Here is an 18913-nt window from a genome sequence, read left to right as displayed (position 1 = left end):
GTTGGACGGTCTCGTTCGCCTCTCGCCCGGGTTGAATCAGCAGTTAGTACTTTCTCTCCTTCTCCTCCACGCGACACGGCCGGATTTATGCAAAAATCTCGGAATGTCTCCGTGGGGTGCCACTACGCGCCTAATTAATCGCGGCCACGACACACCGTATCCTCCACGTCCACCACGTATTATCTACGTTTTGATAGCGATTGGAAAGCTCGATGGATTTAGCACCTGGAAGGCCCCTTTATGAAACACGAATCGTATCTCCCTTTGGATCGTTGTGGAACGGGAGCATCGTTCTGAAAATGATATTGCGGGGAAGGATGGGTGGACGTGATATTGGCGTAATTTACGGGGTGGTTATGGGTGAGCGTGGTGCGGTGGTGACGTGGAATTTACGCCATTTTTTCGCCTCGATCGGGGGTAATCACGACATCCGATGGTGTAGAAATGTTTACGACGAAGTGTTCGAGGATGGATTAAAATTGGCAAAGCGTAATTTACGCGATTTCCTTTTTTTTCTTCTTTTTGGATCGATGCGATTCGATCTGGTATGGAATGGAGTTTATAGCGCGTGAAATGTTCACGATGGCAAAGAGAGAATTCGTATAATTTTTGAAAAAGATTCTACTAAATTGAATATTAAAATTCAACATAAAAGCGAACTGTTATAATTCAAACTTTTATGTTTTTTTTACTCTTTAGAACCGAAAATAATTTGTGTATTCTTTGTTTTCAAATTTCCACGATCGTAAAAATATTAATCTTTGATTTGATTAAATTGCTCTCGCTATAAATCTTCGATAAGAAGAAACTTGTCTCCTAAATTATCCCCAACAGATTCGCATAGACAAAATTCTATCGCGCTCAATGAAACGCATACGACATTTTTCCCCATCGTAGAAACAATTATTTTTCCACCTTATACATAGACGGACTCAGTAGATGTACATATATATATATATATATCGGCAAGGAACGTTCGCGTGTCGAAAATCCGTGCCCGATTTCCCGGCTAATCCCAAACTTTTGATTACTTTCCGTGGAATCCTTTCGAAAACCGGCGGATAGCTAGTCACTACGATTGATCCTTTCGACCGTATAACGAACTAGGAGGAAGTCCAATTTGAAATTTTCCTGTCTGGGTTCAATCAGCTTAACGAAAGAACGTCGCGGCAAGAGGAGGGGAGGAAGGGAAAAAAGGATCCAAAGAATCAGATATTTTTCATCCTGTTTACCGTATGAGGGGTGGAACGGATACTTTCTACGACGTCATTGTTTGTACGGGTCAGCGGAGGCATAATAATAACCGGTGGTCGAGGGAGGGGGATGGAATAAAAGAGAGTTCGGTCCAAGAAAACATATCCATTCCATTCCAGCGAGAGGGAAAGGAAGCGAGGGCCGAGAGGAAAGATCGAGGAAAGTAACTAGACATTACCAGGCACGGAGGGGAGCGAAGTGAAGAGAAAGACAAATAAAGAAGGAGGAGATTGGAGGAGGAAGGTGGAACTTTTTTCTCTTCTTTCTTCTTTTTTTTTCTTTTTTTTCTCCCTTTCTCGGCCAATAGATTCGACGACGACCTTCGATTTTTCGCGCTCGATAATGCGCCATTCGAAATTCCAAACGTTTCACTCGAACTCGGTCTCGTCCACCGGCGAGGGGTGATGAATATTATTTGAGATAAGAATTTTTCGTATTTCGATGGAGAAAAGGGTTCAAAGGTCCATTCTACCGGTCATTTCTATGCGGACGTGGAAGCTCGTCGGTGCGTGCCGCTCCAGCCGGCAAGCAATTTTCCAAAGAATCCGTAGAATTCGATGCATACCTATGGCCTCTCGGCCGGACGAATAAATTAGGCATACGTCGGTGACGTTATATCTGCGCTGATACATCCGAATGGATTCGCCGTGGAATTCGATGTTATTGATGCGACCGACAATGCTCCGTGTCTAAGACTTCCTAAGTCCAATCTGTGGAAACGTGAATTTTCGAATGGAGATGGATGTGTTTTCTCGAATTGTTCAAATTTAGGGATAAATTTTCTCTTTCTTCATTCATTGAGTAGATTGTATTTTTGTACTTAACTTTTGTTGCGAATTTTTTCTGGCTATCATAAATTAAATCACTTATGATCGAAGAGTTATAAAAATATTATCAACACTGGCATTGTGATTATAATTGATGAATTGACAAAACAATTGTATATAATATGTAAATAAAACATTATTTCTTCGGATAATTATTATTATTTAAAAACAAATTTTTATTTGTTTTTTAAAATTTTGTATATACTCGAACAAGTAGAGATATTCATTTCTATATATATATATATATCAGTATTACAAATATTTACTGATAGATTATAATTGAATTTCCGCTTTTCTATCGTAATTCATGAGTGATTATAGGTAATTGAAATGAAAGATTTAGCATACATTACAGGAAATTCGAAGGAAAGTCATAATGGAACTCGAGCCATAGAAGCTCTTACGGCTGACACGTACGGCACAATGCTACTGTGTAGGTTCCTCCGCTCTCTCGTATTCTATGTATACATGTATTAAACTTGCCGATCGTAACAGCGAATGATTGACAGTGTGCAGATAGGAAATAGAGACCAGAAATAGCAGTAGCAAACCGTATCAATCAGACATGGGAACTTAGCCATCGACGTGAGTATAGGAGCTCTCACGTTCAATGAATTATTTACAACGCTTACACGTTTCAATTGAAATGAAAGTTTACTCGGGCTCCTCGCCACGTTTGTCATTTGCCGGTAAATTCAATCGAGATTGATTGTGGATTGACATCAATTGTGGAATTTCCTATTAATATACTTTAGCCAGTTTGAGAGGATGATTTAAAAAATTATTGATACTTATTCATCTGTCATTATATCTTTTCTTCAGATATTTCGTTACCTTTGATTAATGTTTTTAATTAATAATAAATTATGACATTTATCACTTTTACACGTTGTGTCACTCTACTTCGAACTTTTACTATTGCATCATTTTTTTTTAAATTTGTATACTTTATTTTATAATCTTTTCTCAATATTTTCACATATATTTTGCTCTAATAATGATTCTCTGATAAATTTAATCAGTAAATGAGTTTAGGAAATCTATATGAAATTTGAATAATAAGAATCACGTTCAATATTGAATCTGGTCCTTGGAAGAAATTCTGAACGATTCGATTATCCGTTAAGATAATTATCGAACAATTCACACTTGGCTACATTAATTCCCTCAATAATTCGATAATTCATTAATTCCATCGAGCGAAGTTTTAATCGATGAATAATCAATACTAATTTCATTTATCCCTGTATACCATCAGAAGTTCTGTAACGACGTTTATTCGAAGATGAATTAAAAGTTTCACAACGTGTGATGAACGAACGCAAGACAAGCACGGCTGCAAACAGCGCAGCATCGACAAACAAATGTAAACGAGGCGGAGTGTGATAATTCATGCAACGAGAGTTTGATACTTGTTTATCTATGTTTGTCTTTGCTTCTCAACGTTGTTGTTGCAACTCGATGTTCCTTAGCAAGTATGCGTGTCTATTAAGGTGCTTTTCTTATCAATTTTTTTTTTCTTGATATCGTTTTCTGAATGAAATTATCACTTATTAATTGCGATGGATTTTTTTTCTTCGATAACATTGGTTGGTCTTCTGTTGTAATTAATTTAAATTACAATTCACGTTTATTCATAATAATAATCTTTTTTTCAATCATTTTTCTTAATACTTCATTCTTTTTTATTAAGAAAAAAAAATTAGTCTTATTGCAAGACTGTTAAACTTATCTTACATAATTGAAAATACGAAAAATGATATGTAATAACATACCATTTAATAACGTTAATATCTGTTAAAAACATACAATGTCAAGAAAATAAAATATTAAAAATCATAAAATGTGCTATCAGTTTATAGTAGATAATGTGTTTGCACACAAATCTTTTTCCACTTGATAAATAGCAATTTCTAAATCATATTGATTTTAATATATCTTGTGTTTTTGATGAGTAAAAATGTTCTTACTTCTATAAAAATACGTCAGAATCTTGACAATAATACTGATAGTAATTAAAAAAATCACGAATATCACGATCGTCAAGAATATTATAATATCCGTGTCATAACGTTGATACCAAGGTTGCCAGGCTAATGTCGAACGAAGATGTAAAGCGCCTTTTGTTCGTATCACGTATTCTATCCACCAAATAATATTTTTTACATCGGGAGATGTCTCCCTAATTTGAGTTCGAACATCGAGTACTCTTTTTTTATATCTGAAAAGAATTGAAACATCGTTTATATAAAAATTATAGTAATAATCACAAATATATTAAAATTTTTATCAAAGATGTAATAAAATATTAATAAACATTGAAAAATTTAATTAAAAATTTAATCCGATATATTATTATTAAATTAGATAATATTTAATTAATCGTATAATTAATTGGTATAAATTTAAATATTTCTACAAGACTTACTCTTTATTGGTTATGACTTCTTTAATAGCATTTTCGAATTGATCTGAAACAATTGTCCTAATATCAAAATATTTTCCCATTCCAAGAGCTTCAATTCTTCTCACTAAATAATCTTGATCTCCTAATATTGGGAAAGCGATAACTGGCACTCCAAAATTTATTGCTTCTTCGCTACTTTGTTGACCTCCTTGATAGATGAACAATTTAATCTTTGGATGAGCTGTTAAAAAATGTACATGTTAAATACGTAAATATTTTGATGATTATCATGAATAGGTTCTAAACATTGATTTCAATAATCTTGAAATTAGAGAGACGATTCTTTTATCTTTTCCTGAATTTTAGTGTCCAGATAAAAATTCGGTATCTATTCCACGACTAAATATAATCTAATAACGCGATCTAACTACTAAATTCAATATTTTAATCTATTAAAGATAGGTTTAAAAAACTGCATAATATTATTTTAAATAAGTAAATACTTTTTGTTAGTATGATACTCAATAGGATGATTAAAATCTTTTGAAAGTTTATCAGAAGAATGATACGCATTAAAATATCAAAGTTATTGATTGTCTAAATAATTACTATATAATCGATACATACGATCAAGTATATTTTTCAAAAATTAAAACTGATCAGCAATCGTAAAGAAAATATTGCCTATTCCCGATAGTTAGGATATTTTATTAAGAATTTTTATTAAAAATGAAATACCAAGAATGCTCTGTTGAGGTAACCAATCCTTAATATAAATATTTCCAGGTTTCTCGGGTAAATCTTGTTCGTACTTCCACACGATTTTATATGGCAATTTTGCGAAAATATTGCAAAACATGCTTACAAGTTCTTTTGGCAAACATGAACTTCTTGCGTTGGTACCAAGACTGAAATAAATAAATCCTTCTTTCGCATCGTCAAGAAATTCTTCCAAATCCTGCAACAAAAATAATTCAATTAAATTTATATTTTCTTACTGTACTTACAATCAATATATTCTACTTGGATAATTTATGGATTAATTAAAAATCAATCGCAGATCCTTCTCCCAGAATATATTTTACATAATTACATAAAATTTATCACCTCTTTCATGTTCACTTCTTCCATTCTTATATCTCATTTTGCTTAGTTTAATATTTACTTTTCTACAAATAACGAAGTGTATTTACATATACAAAATAAGATGTATGTCGTACCTTCGACAAAGGGGGCGGATTTTTAGAGATGTGGAAAGAATTGAACGAGAGCATATTTGGAAGTTTCGGCCGTGCGGATGATAAAACGTCTATCTGATTGATAAAAATTAAACTAGCGTTTTTCATAATATCCATCAATGGTGGTAATGGTCCAAGATATTTCTCTGCCAATTTTTGCTGGAAAGAAAATACATCGAAACTAGTACGGTACAGGAAACTCCACATAGTCACGAAATTACTCAATCTCTTGAAGAATGGCAAATTTGTGCCCGTGTTCGCTTCCATTTCCCATGTGAATTCATGAGAAGGTAGAACGAGCCCTCCAAGAATAAATTCATTCAAGCTAATCAGTCCCAACGAACTTAATCCTACGGTCATATAAAATGATTAATTGAAAACAGGAAACAATAATTTTTATTCGTTTAAAGAAAAAAAAAAAAAAAAAATTCTGTTCCTCGTTTAGAGAAAGAGAAATATCTGTTTCTCATGAAATATTTTCATGAGAAAAAGCATTGTCATCGTGACATCTTATCAATTTTTTTAATCTTCTTTTTTTTTTTTAAGTAATGTATCTGATATATCTAATTAAAATTAATGCATTGTGCAATAACAAACATGTTATTTGTGATACGTATAGAAGCGAAGAAATAATTAGACTGAGAAAATGCAACAATTTTCACAAGGAATGATTTCAATCTCGATTGAAATGTTAATTAATTTTCGCTGAATATAACAATATTTTCATACAATATGCAAACTTATCGTTCGTTTAATTTCTTTATTAATACATTTCACGTAAACAACTTTACTTTAGAACGTTCGAAAAGTTTAAAAGATACATAAAACTAACTGTTGAATGGTTTTATTTAACAATAATAATCAATTAATACGTTTATATAAAATAAAACATCATAGATATTAGACAATAATAAAAAATATTATTCAATGTTGTCATACTGTTATTCATACTTGAATAATATTCGATATCTATTTGTTATTAATAATGGAATAAAAATTTTCTTCAATCTTTCATTTTCAAGGATATTTTTTTTTTTTTTTCTAAAAAAGTTGATCCATATGGAGTAGAAGTTATTAAAATCTTGGTTATCAACAAACAATCATTAGGATCGTTTCCAGCTTTTGAATTTTTTATATTTAATAAAAATACAATTAAAATTATAATAATAATAAATACATACCTATTAGTGGAACGTTAAATCTGTGCGCGAAAGCGCACATGGCTGGTCCGTAGAAAAATTCCGCCAAGAAAACATCGAATTTCACAGGATTATCCGGGGAATATAATTTTTTCACTTCAGTTGAATTGAACACCTCGGTTAAGAAACACGTGTACAAAGGTATAACGTGTTTCTCTATGATCTTCAACCAGCCAATATGTTCGAACCGATTCTTGACGAAGTCAATTTCCTTTAAACAGCTGTACGAATGACTGATATCGATCTGAGTGAAATTCGGCAAGTTGATATTCGGTATAGGATTCGTAGTGATCAGTACAATCTCGTGGCCCTGTGCCTGTAATTCGAGCCATATTTGTCGATACGGAATCTGATGACTGTAAGACGACGTTGGGATAATGGCCAAGATTTTATAACACTCCGATTCATTCGCGTAGATTAGAACGTATAAAAGAAAGGATAGTCTCACGAAGTTAGGTATCATGTTTCTCGGTTCAAGTTAAACTGACATTTTATGTTGATTATTTCTCTATTAAATGAAACTACCGATAATTATATAATGTATGTTTATTACCTAAGTATTATAAGTGAGTGTTATATAAGTATGCCATATTATATTCTTGTAATATTGCACGATATATTATTGTACAATGTTATGTTAAGTAAATGTAAATATTAAGAATACGTCGTTGCACATTACGTTATAAAATTTCAAATTTAAAATTTCAGATTGATTATTCATATATATATGTGTGTGTGTGTGTGTGTGTGTGTGTGTGTGTGTGTGTGTGTGTGTGTGTGTGTGTGTGTGTGTGTGAGATAATTTTAGAAAATGAATTTTAAAGATTATAAAATAAACATATAAAAGTTAGAATAAAATATGAATTATTTATTAGATTTTTTTAAAGTTCACACTATTATCTCTAAGTGAATAATAATAAAATAAGGCTTAACCGATTTTTCTACTTGTTTTAACTTCCAAGAATCGATTCTTTAATGATATTTCACGAATACACCTTATATAAGTATTTTGTTCACCAGATTTATAAACACAGATTTGTTCGAAAAAGTTCTTTGTTTCCATGAAAGTCCTTTTTGTTGCTAGCAGACCTCTGTCGAACCTAAAGAAATCGTACTGCTAGAGGACTGTTTTTGTGAGTTTAGTCGATTCATGTAATTGTATGTTTCAGCATGATCGGTTTCGAATTGGTTCTAAAGATAACAAACACATTGACTTTGCGACAACTAGATTATAAAAAAGATACGTTGTTCTGTTTGTTTCTCTTGAGTCTCGTGGCGATTATGCCATACTCTGATAGCTGGGTACGACAATTAGACAGTTAATAATCGTTGGACACGATTACTTTACTGCGAATTCGTGAGAGACTGTTCTCTAAGTTAATTGGTATACAGTCCGCAATTAAAATTACGTTAACATTGCGCGAACACATTCAGTTTGTTAAAATTTATATTGCAAATAAATAAAAAAATCGAATAAACGAATATTTCTAATATGTTATTCGACGTAACGCGGCAAATGTTAAACTATATTTGTAAGGTGAATTAACAATAGAAAATTATTATTATTCGCTCGTCGTATGATAGCAATTATTTTGGCAAATTGGTGAACGAGACGCGGTTGAATGGGAAATTTTCCCTGTCCGTTCGATGTCCAATTGTTACGATGTCACGTTTAGCAAATCACTCACTCGGATGTTAATTCTTTTTTACACCGGACAACGGGGAATAGGACAGCGGGGAAATCGATAAAACCAATAAACTCTGGCAATAACGTGCTAATATCCTGAAGACCATTCTCGCCCACGGCATTTCTCCACCCCTTTAGTGCCTCGTAAAGTGTAAACGATGTCCGAATGCCTTTGTAATTGCTTCGCTATGACTTGCTCTTGTCACCGAGCTCGATCGTGAAATAAAATAAGTGGTTCGATGTGTGGCGAGATTAAACGACACAGTTTTGTTTGTATTGTAAGAGTAAATATTTGCGAGGCGGTACAATAATGTAAAATTAGCACAATATTTTGGAAAAGGGCCTTGCAAGATATTAATTGTCACGGTACTGTCAAGTTTCAAATTTATGAACATACTTTAAATATAATCGAAAAGAAAGCAATCGTTTAATAATAATTGTCGTAGAAAAATTCTATTTGTGAAGTGTGTTGTCGTTTATCCTTAACGATACAATTATTTATTGTTTTATATTATGTTTATGTACATTCGTGTACATAACGTGTACATTCTCATATATGTTCGATTGATCTTTTTTTTCCACGTGGCAACCATTTCACGATTGAAGTTTTTAAAATTTAAATTAAACATGCTTCGATACTTCGATTTCCATCAAACGTGAAACCACAATCGCGAAACAAGCAACGCCATGGTATATTCTTTGCACGTGGTTGTTGAATTGTTTTCAAGAAAAACAATAATCCAGGAAATATCGGTGGATAAGCCGTTAATATGACATGAAAAATATCACTCGAAACAAGCGAGTATTCTTGACTGAAAACCAAACGACGTGCAATTTATTGAGGTACTTGTGTGCTATGCGTGTGCGTGTGCATTTTTCTTTTTATCTTTAAACGGGTTTTCTGGGAAAATTTAAAAATATTCTCGTCGGAGCAAACATTAACTGACAAATTTGATGGATAAATTTGATGAGAAATAAATCTTTCTGATTGATAAATTTTAAATTAAGGATTCTCGAATATTTTGTTTAACAATTATCCCTATTTATTCGAAGATTTATTTTTAACGTAAAATTAACCCTTTCGCTACAAAGGGTATATAACACGTGTGTTGAATAATCTTTTTGTATACGTGTTACATCTTGTGTAATTATACAAATCGCTTATTTAAATACTCTGTAATTTTCCTCCTCGAGATAAAATGAACGCTCGTCCGTATGCACACCTTCCCCCTGTTAACCCCTTCAACGCTGACGTTAAGTGTGGAGCCGAGGACTGCCGACTTTTTATGATAAAGCACACACTGGACTGAATAAATTTGAACTTTCCATGCAAAATATATTGATTGTACTTAAAAAAATTTAAAAGGTAAATTGCAAAAAACTTTAATAAGAATCATTTATTTAATTACTGATATTTATATCATCGCTGATATAAAAACAGTAAATTATACATATCTTTTAAATTACGTTTAATAGCCCGTAATAAAATTTTTAAAATCCATGTAATAATGTTGAAAGATTTAATAAAACTTCGATTTATGGAAGAATATGTATTACTAGAATTTTTATTATTAGAATTTTTTAAACAAATATAAATTTGAATATATTAATATTATATGTTACGAGATTGTTAATTATTATCATATAAAACAATTAATTGCTTTATTCATACTGTGTGGAAGAAAAAGATAAGACAAAGAAATCATTTAAAATAATTAATTAAAAATATATGAATATATCTTTAATGGACTATAATACTAATTCAGTGTTTAGCTCATCGTCAAATCTCAAAAGTGTGTCAGAATAGTATTGTAATAGTGTTGTTTCACTATTTGTATTATCACTGCACACACTGGAGCAATGCAACGCAACGACAAAAAATCAAAAAATTTCTTGTCTCGTCCAAGGATTAATAGTTATCTAATAATACTACGTATACAACGATTATTATTATCCATCGGTATGCTGGAGTTTAAGGATACCGATTCGAGACTGCAAGAGATCTCTACTGCTCCTCAGCCTGAACCCAACAAAGTTACACACTTGGCCTTCTCCTGTCAATAATACCGTCGAGCCGGCAAGTAACTATACGCCTCCAGCGACTCCACAGCCTCTGTGTGTTCGTGAACTTGCCGTCAGACGTCCGACCCTCCTATCCAATGCCCGTATTTGAAATACGTCAGGTGTAAGGGGGCGTGGAGGGTGGGTAGCGGGTCGATTTAATTCCCTAATTCTCGGGATCGACAGCAATCGTAACACGACGAGCCGTGAAACTACTCTTCCTCGCTAGATCCTAGGTCTATCTCAGTGTTTCTCAACCCGTCACTTGTGTTACACATTTTTAACGGAATAAAAATTTAATCCTCATTTTTTGCGACACAATTAACGGATTAAACGGATGGATTTCGAAAGATGCATTCAAAGATATTGCGTTTGCTTTTCTTATAATTCGATTCGAATCGTGAAAATTCTTAAGATTATCTCTGTGAGGAGATAATGATATAATCTAATGTATCATGTTGTTTTGCCGCAGGAATCATCGCAATTTCGACAGCGTTAAGTCGCATTAAATGGAGACGCGAGCAAACGTATTGCGAATGTAAACGCTTGATAAGATTAATTTATGATATTTGAGATGTGCAATTGGTAATTACATTAAATACATTAGTTTAAACTAGTTCTCCAAAGATTACGTTAAATATCCTCTGCGTGTGGATCAAGGTATTCTGTATTCGTTATGTCATTTAGGTCGATTAATTCGCGAAACAATGAACACTGCTCAAATGATAACCGTCTTTGTCATATTTTGGGGTTAATAGGTTTCGAGTTATACGGATGTACGATAACGAATGCAATTATAACTCATCTATCAAATTTCATCTTATTCTTAACAACGATGAAGTAATTATGTATATTCATTTATTGAAAAGATATATAATAAAAAAAATATTAGAATTTGATTATGAAATATTAAGCAGAAAAATTCAAATGGTTCTTTCTAATGAGTTTGAAGTTGGAAAAAGTACTGTGAAACTTGTTGCAAAAGGAGAAAAAAATGTAGAATTTTCATCGAGAGAGTAAATAAATTGTTTTAAAAGATACTTTAAATGAAGAAAAATTGTAAGAATTATTCAGGACTTTTATTTTAAAAACAATTTTTATGAAATAATTTTTACTGGAATGATTGAACGAATTATCATTGTGATTACTTTAATGAAATAAAGAAATTTTCATATAAATTTTCTTTGTTAACATAGCATTTTTCTTTTTTCTTTTTTCTTTTTTTTTCTTACTCATATTATTTACATTCTCTGCATGTTTATATTTCTCTTCGTGTACAAATATTTCTTTTCTTTCTCGGATTAGACAAGATAATTTAAATCTCGAAAGGAGTTATATTACGATGTAGATAAATTATGCAAATCACAAATGCAAACGTATCATTTTCTTTTTCTACGAATATAAAAATAAACAATTATATCTCGTCTACTAATTTTCTAACAAAGAAATACAAATCCTTGTTCCTCCCCCAATTTTCCCAATTTCTTTCTTTTCTTTCCAAATCAAAGTAAAAAGCAACAATAACACTTTACTCGAATATTCGTTTATTAAAACCACGCACTCTTTTATACTCGTACATTCAAGCATAAAAACGTTTCGACAAAATTTCAAACTAATCGAAAGGAAGGAATTAAATTACATCAATTTTTAAAAATCACAACTCCCTGATAAATTCCTTCGGCCATTCGAACATCGTTCGAGGACAGAGAGGCGTTTCGTTTTATCGATACGATAGTAACGAGGGCGATGAAAACGCGGCAACAATCGTGTTCGAAATGGCGGAAAGGGAAAGTTGGGAAAGACGGCGCGGAAAATAAGAGTGGCACGGTGTGCAACGATGCCGTTACGAGGGAGCAATTCCAACTTGGAATCGTCCGTTGTCACGCTCGCCGAATATTAGTCTATATAAAAACCAACTGTTGCTCTTTGCGGTGGCACGGCCAGACCCCACATCGATCCAATGGATGTCCACCCCTGGCTGGCCTCCCCCTCGTTGTTCACCCTCCTCCACTCCCGTTGCAAAGGATTTTGCAGTCGGGATCGATGTCCTGTGGGGACGCAATGCACCGAAATCGGAACGAATGGACCACAATAACGTGATGTTCCAACCATTTCGAATGTATCCGCCAATGCGAATAATTATCGTATAATCAACGGCAAACTATCCTATTTTATCAATTTACTCGCACCAATAAAATTATTTATCTTGGTCGCCAATGTTCGAATTTCAGGGTAATCGCGATGATATGGGCGAATAATTTTGTGATTTCATTGTGGGATGTATTTGACGTATCGTGAAAGTATTTGTGATGATAGACGTCATTGGAATCGTTCTACTTAAACGATAGTAGCGTTAGAAATTTATTTTTAATATAAATATTATTTATTGTATAAGTCTTTATCTTTATTAATTAACGAAGTATCCTTTTCTTTTTATCGTTTAATATCAACTGTATCATAACAGAAAAAAAAAAGGAATAACATTCATTCGTTCACTTTTCCTTTCAAATTGCGCAACAAAAATCATTTCTATGTATCACGAGTAAAAGTAAAGAAAAAAAGTTTTAACATTTAAATGCAACATCCCATAGGATACGTTGTATTGAACACACTGTCCAGTCAGCAGCTTATAACAAGTATCCAATAAAGATAATAATAACGGAGTTTCATTTCCCCGCGATCCATCGTACCCGACTTCGCTTGACGTTAATAGCTGTAACCTGGATGTAATAACAAACTCCCCGCGCAGAAGAACTCTTTTATGCAGCGGCGAATAATCCCACCACTCGGCGGTGTTTCGAGTTTCTAGCGATTAATCAATGCCCGTATCGCAAAAAGACAAAGAGGGATTGGACGGAGAGGGAGGAGGATTCCTGCTCCCTCCTCGCCGATTTCGTAATAAAACTCGAAGCGAAACCTTTAGACAATTTCGTGATAACATTAACAAATACCTCGGCCGAGGGTGGGTAAGCCTCGTCTCGCTACGCGGCCGGAAATTAATATGAAATTGGCCTGTAATCCGGATAGTCTGCGCCCCGGATAGACGCAAGAAAATGATCCTGGTACACGTGGCATTGCGTGCCCGAGTCACTAGTTTAAATACGATCACGCAGATTATCCCTACCCACGTGTTTCATCCCCTTACGATACCCTGCCCTGTCTCCGGCTTATTTATAATGTATTAGTATGGGATTCCTGAGGTGGTGTAAATGCACAACGGAATATTCATCACCGCCACGTGATTTAGCGGCGGTTACCAGAGGAGAAAAGCAACAGAAATATATCGTATTTGTTTCACTGATTATTCAATCGTGGCCGAAGTGGTGAAACTTTTAGGAAAACTTAAACATTTATCAAGATTATATCGGTTATGATTTTAAGTAAAATCGTGGTGATGTAATTTTTAAGCTGGATCATCTGAAGTAGATTGTTATTATTTTTATAATCATGTATTATTATTTTCATTGAACGGAAAGAGAATAGGGTTTCGTAATACTTGCTATTTTCGGGAAACGTTTCGTTCAATAGTGTATATGAAACAAGATAAGGTAAATCCGCGATTTTCATTATTATATCAAGAAATTCGATACCTCGTCTCGATAAGGAAGTACAAATTTATCTTTTATTATTGAATGTACGAAATCTATATGACAATACCGTCTGCTACGTGTCTAATCCAGTGGGAAAGCACCCTGTCGTCAGTTTAATCCTTGCAATCCCACTCATAATCAGAGACCAGACGTAAATGTATAAAAGAAGGATCCCTGTATTGATTTGTAAAGGATAAATATTAAAGATAGAATGTTATATGTCAAATCGATGGATCCAGTGTTGTATAATTTTGGACGTGAATTATAAACATCAATTTAGGGCAACAATTTTGAACGAAAGTAAGTAGTGTTTAATCAAATAAAATGTAACATGAGAAAAGTTTTAATATTTTATGTAATTATTAATATTTATATATATTTTTTAAAATAAATATTGCAAAAAAATCATTGTTTATTTATGGCAACTTACAGAATTATCAGGACGAGAACTTTTCTTCTCTTTTTGTTCCATTTAAATATCTCAAAAAGATATTATTCTGCAGAGTATTCTCCGTAGATGGTACAAGTTTTAAGTAGTTTCTGGCTAAGAATCAGTTCAACGTGCATTCTTAAAATCGGATAAAAAGCAGAGATTGTTTCGAGCAATTCCAATTTCTATATTCTTGCAGAGAATGAATAAATGTCATGCTCTTGCCTTAATTAAACAATGCAACAATTTTTCATATTTTTTTCTATTCTATAATTATTTTCACACTTATAAATACAATATATAAATATTGTACTTACTATACTCAACTTTTATTATATTCTTAAACTGTCTACAATCTTTTAATTAACAGCCAATTATAATTCTATTTCTTTCTCAAATTTAACAATACATAATAAACTTAGTTATCTTTCAGTCAAATTATTAACGTTCCAAATACCAAAAGAACATTTTCTTATATATAAATCATACAACCATCTCAACCATCTCGAGTTTAAATATTATATGATATGTTAAAATTAAATATCAAACCATTGTCCATCAAAAAGAAAAAAAATACCGAATCTCTACCAAGAATCATATACCAAATCACGCATCGTGTGATGGCACGAATCGAGCCAAGTGTTTATCGCGAGGGAAGAAAGATGATTTATCGTCGTTCGAGATACATTCACCGATACAACGATACAAACCGAGACGGATGATGTTTCGCAAGACTGACGACGATTTAAATATCTCCCGCTAGAGTCAGAATCCATCCTTGGATCCCCCCCTTTTCTCGCGCCACTCACGAGAAAAGAATGAGATTTCTTCCTTCGTGGCCGCCCTGTCAGTCAACCACCGCCTTCTACGACCCCTCTTCGCTCCTTTAAGGGGATATTATCTCCGGGACACGCCGCTCCCAATACCGCATTGTGACGATGAATCATTGAAACCTTCGTTCCACCGCGTTTCGTTTCTCAGGGTTGGTTTAAAAAATTCAGAGGGCCACGGCGACATTAATTAAGGAGGCGACTGAATCAAGAATCCGCGGGGCGAAATTCAATCTTTCGTGACGCCTGTGAAAAATTGTCCGGCATCGATCAAACGGGATGGTATCTCTGAATTGTGGCATAACTGGAAGAGAGTGATTTTCTGACGATGAAAAATGAGTTGAAAACTCATTAGAAGAAACATTTTTCGTACATTACTAAATAGAAAGAAAATTAGCAGTGATGAAATTGAATGAACGAAATACATTGTACATATATTTTTTAAATTTGATTTTCACGAAAATGGAACTTTGTATAGAAAAAAGATAATATTCTATATTTTCCATTTATTTTTACGCCTTTTATGATTTACTTGTAATTCCACTCCAGTTCGATACACTGTCTCTTTCTCATTTGCTCTTATTATATCCATCATTCTTCTTTCTCGTTTTTAAAGCAATTTCTTGAAAATCACTATTTTTCAAAATTTCAACGCCAACTTTCCACTTGATCATTAGTTAAATTTGAGGAAGCATTATTCTTCTTTTTTCTCGAAAAAAACACGCTGTATAAAAAAGCCTGGCGCATCGCTTTTAATAAGCAACTTGATGCACCACTGATGCACCATCTTGAGGATTTTTTAAATCTAGGTGATCGCGTCGAGGAATCTGGGACGAGTAGATTAAGCGGGTTTTGTAATTTCGTTTCTCTCGCCCGTAGGATCGTAGAGCGAGAGGTGGTTTCCGGTGGATTCCGCTTCTTTTATTTACACGGTTCGCTTCCCTGTTTGTTTGCAGGATTTTATTTCGTACGATTGATACACTTGGGAAGGCGGGTGTATTCGTGTAACACGGGAAAGTAGGTTGTGTGGAAAACAATTGGTAGAATATCGATTCGTTCTGAAGATTGAATACCGAATCATTTCAATTAATTTATTGTCATTTTTCTTTTTTTGGAATAACGCGGATATCGTGTTATTAATCGAACAAATTATTTTCGAATAAATTTTCAAATTTGGATCGATCTTGTTAAACAGAGGATCGCGAAATAAAACGATTTATATTCTTATATTTAATTTTAAAAGAAACATAAGGGATGTAATTTTATTTTATAACCAAATATATTATTTTCAAATAAAATTTTATTATTCGTTTAAATGAATAACCTCTTCTAGCTGTATATTCATTGAAACTTTCAAATAATAAATATCAAGTAATTCCAAAGATAATATTACGTAAATCATAAAAATTAAATTGTACTTTCTTCGATATCAAATAAAATAAATATTCCTTTACATTCTCCAACCCTTCTAACATCTTTGAGGGTTGATTTCAAATATTAGTCTTAAAAAATATTGAAATATTTTTTTCGAGAACTATCTCCCCCTAAATGAACGAACAAATTTCATCAAAATTAACGTGTGCCGTTCCGATATGTTTCCTTAAATAAGAGATAACGAAACCCAGCTCGTTTCACATCTGCAAATCAGACTAATGATCATCGACGAGACACCCGATCGCATTTCCTCTCTCGAAAAACAGAGAAAAGTCAGTGTCTAATTAATGATTTAATTATAAGGGAAAGTTGGGCGGGCAATGCCCGATCTCCTTGGGGAGAACGAACCGTCCCGTGGATAATTGAGGATGCTAAGGTAAAGTAGTCTTATGGCTAACCACCGGGCAGCCAGGGGTCCGACTAACCATGATCTATGAGCGTGCTGCATATGAGTGACCTTTGCACGCCACCGGTCCCTTTGGGAATCGAAAGGGTCGGCTGCCACGTTAATGGAGAAAAACTCTTTGCGCCCCCGTTCTCGAAATCAACTCTCGCCTTCGGCCGGATCGATTACTACCGGTAACGATGTTCTTAACAACGTTAACACGAGGCCCGAAAGTTACGATTAAACGAATGCTCGTATCGGATTGCGACGAATTGAACGAATGAAATTTTGAGAAATTTTCTTTGTTTGTTTTTTTCTTTTTTTTTTTTTGCGTGGTATACATTGCTGATAAAAAATTTTTAAATTTGTTATTTATTTGATTCCATTATGTATTTGTGGTGTTTTTTTTTTTAAAGGCAAAAGTTAAAATGAAATTGGAAATAATTAAATAAAACGATGATTGATAAAAGAAAGAGACGTGATAAAATTGATCGTTGACATTTTATCTCGTTTATTAAAGGTCGATTTCATTTGTCGCTTTTCACGCAACCAATTTCTGCTTTCGTATTACGTATCGACAGTTCTTTTGAAAATGTTCTATTTTGATCTTGTTTGACCTCCATTTCTACAACACATTCTATAACAATTTTATCCGAAAACGAAAAGAATTTATATTAAAGTTGTGATTGAGAATCACTCACTTCTTAATATTTATTTAATTTTTTATTTTCAATTCTTGCACGTAAAAGAAAAGAAAAAAGGATTATAAAGTTTTCTTAATTTTATTTTTTCCTCACCCTCATTCACCGCAAAGAAGACAATTCGATTAATTCATCCGGACTAACTATTCCTCAATTTTTTTTCATACGCGGTTGGCAATTAAGCGTCAACGATACAGTTCCCGATTGTATTAACTTGGAAACTGGGTCACAGTGTTCGTTATCAAAAGGATTATCAGTGAAATTTATATTGCATCGTGACCGTAATTCCAGTATCTCCTTTCTTTCATCCCCCTGTAATTTGTACAACGTTTCATCCGCACCATCTCTCTCTCTCTCTCTCTCCCTTTTTTGTTCTCACTTGTCTCCCTTTCCTTCTCTTTCCACTCTTTCGCTTCTCTCTCTCTTTCTCTCTCTCTCTTTCTTTCTCAGTTACACACATACCGCGGTATAAGCGGTGACTTATGAAAAAGAGGAAACGAGGAAAAAGAAATGGAGATGGAATAAAGAAAAAAAGCACGATCGAACAGCAGCGTACAAATACGTCTGGAAGCGATTAATTCGCGAATGATACGCCATCGAGCTTTAAATCGAATGGGCGCGACCGAATCTGTTTTCTTCGCCCACCTCTGTCTCCCCTCACCTAGATAGCATTCTCTCCCTCTTTCGCATCGCGGCAAAAGGGAAAGACGTATGCATCTGGGTTATCCAGCTCTCGGCGAAAAACGCATTCGTCGATGGGATTTATTTTTCCGCCTACTATACACACCACATATCCAGATAGAACCAGCCATGTTTTGCTGGCAAATAATGACCATCGCCGATGAAAACGCGGATTTCGCGTGCTCGTAA

The 18913-nt window shown here is 33.7% G+C and overlaps 2 protein-coding genes across 2 annotated transcripts in view; one reads left to right on the top strand and one right to left on the bottom strand.

Annotated features, from left to right (window-relative positions):
* Window positions 1-18913, top strand: part of Sema2a (Semaphorin 2a) — a 677811-nt gene that overhangs the window by 570490 nt on the left and 88408 nt on the right. The window lies entirely within an intron of this gene.
* On the bottom strand, window positions 3696-7421 carry LOC100866154 (UDP-glycosyltransferase UGT5). Its single transcript, XM_003693922.4, has 5 exons — window positions 6908-7421; window positions 5709-6076; window positions 5227-5446; window positions 4510-4729; window positions 3696-4302 (listed from the first exon to the last, which is right to left on the bottom strand). The coding sequence occupies exons 1-5, from the start codon at window positions 7386-7388 to the stop codon at window positions 4011-4013; spliced, it is 1581 nt and encodes a 526-aa protein (XP_003693970.2). The 5' UTR covers window positions 7389-7421; the 3' UTR covers window positions 3696-4010.

This window comes from Apis florea, unplaced genomic scaffold, assembly GCF_048593485.1.
Source record: "Apis florea isolate Af1SG1 unplaced genomic scaffold, ASM4859348v1 contig_2839_pilon, whole genome shotgun sequence".
NCBI classification, from domain to species: Eukaryota; Metazoa; Arthropoda; class Insecta; order Hymenoptera; family Apidae; genus Apis; species Apis florea.
Note: the sequence above shows the minus strand (reverse complement) of the source record. Positions and strands in the feature narration are given on the sequence as shown.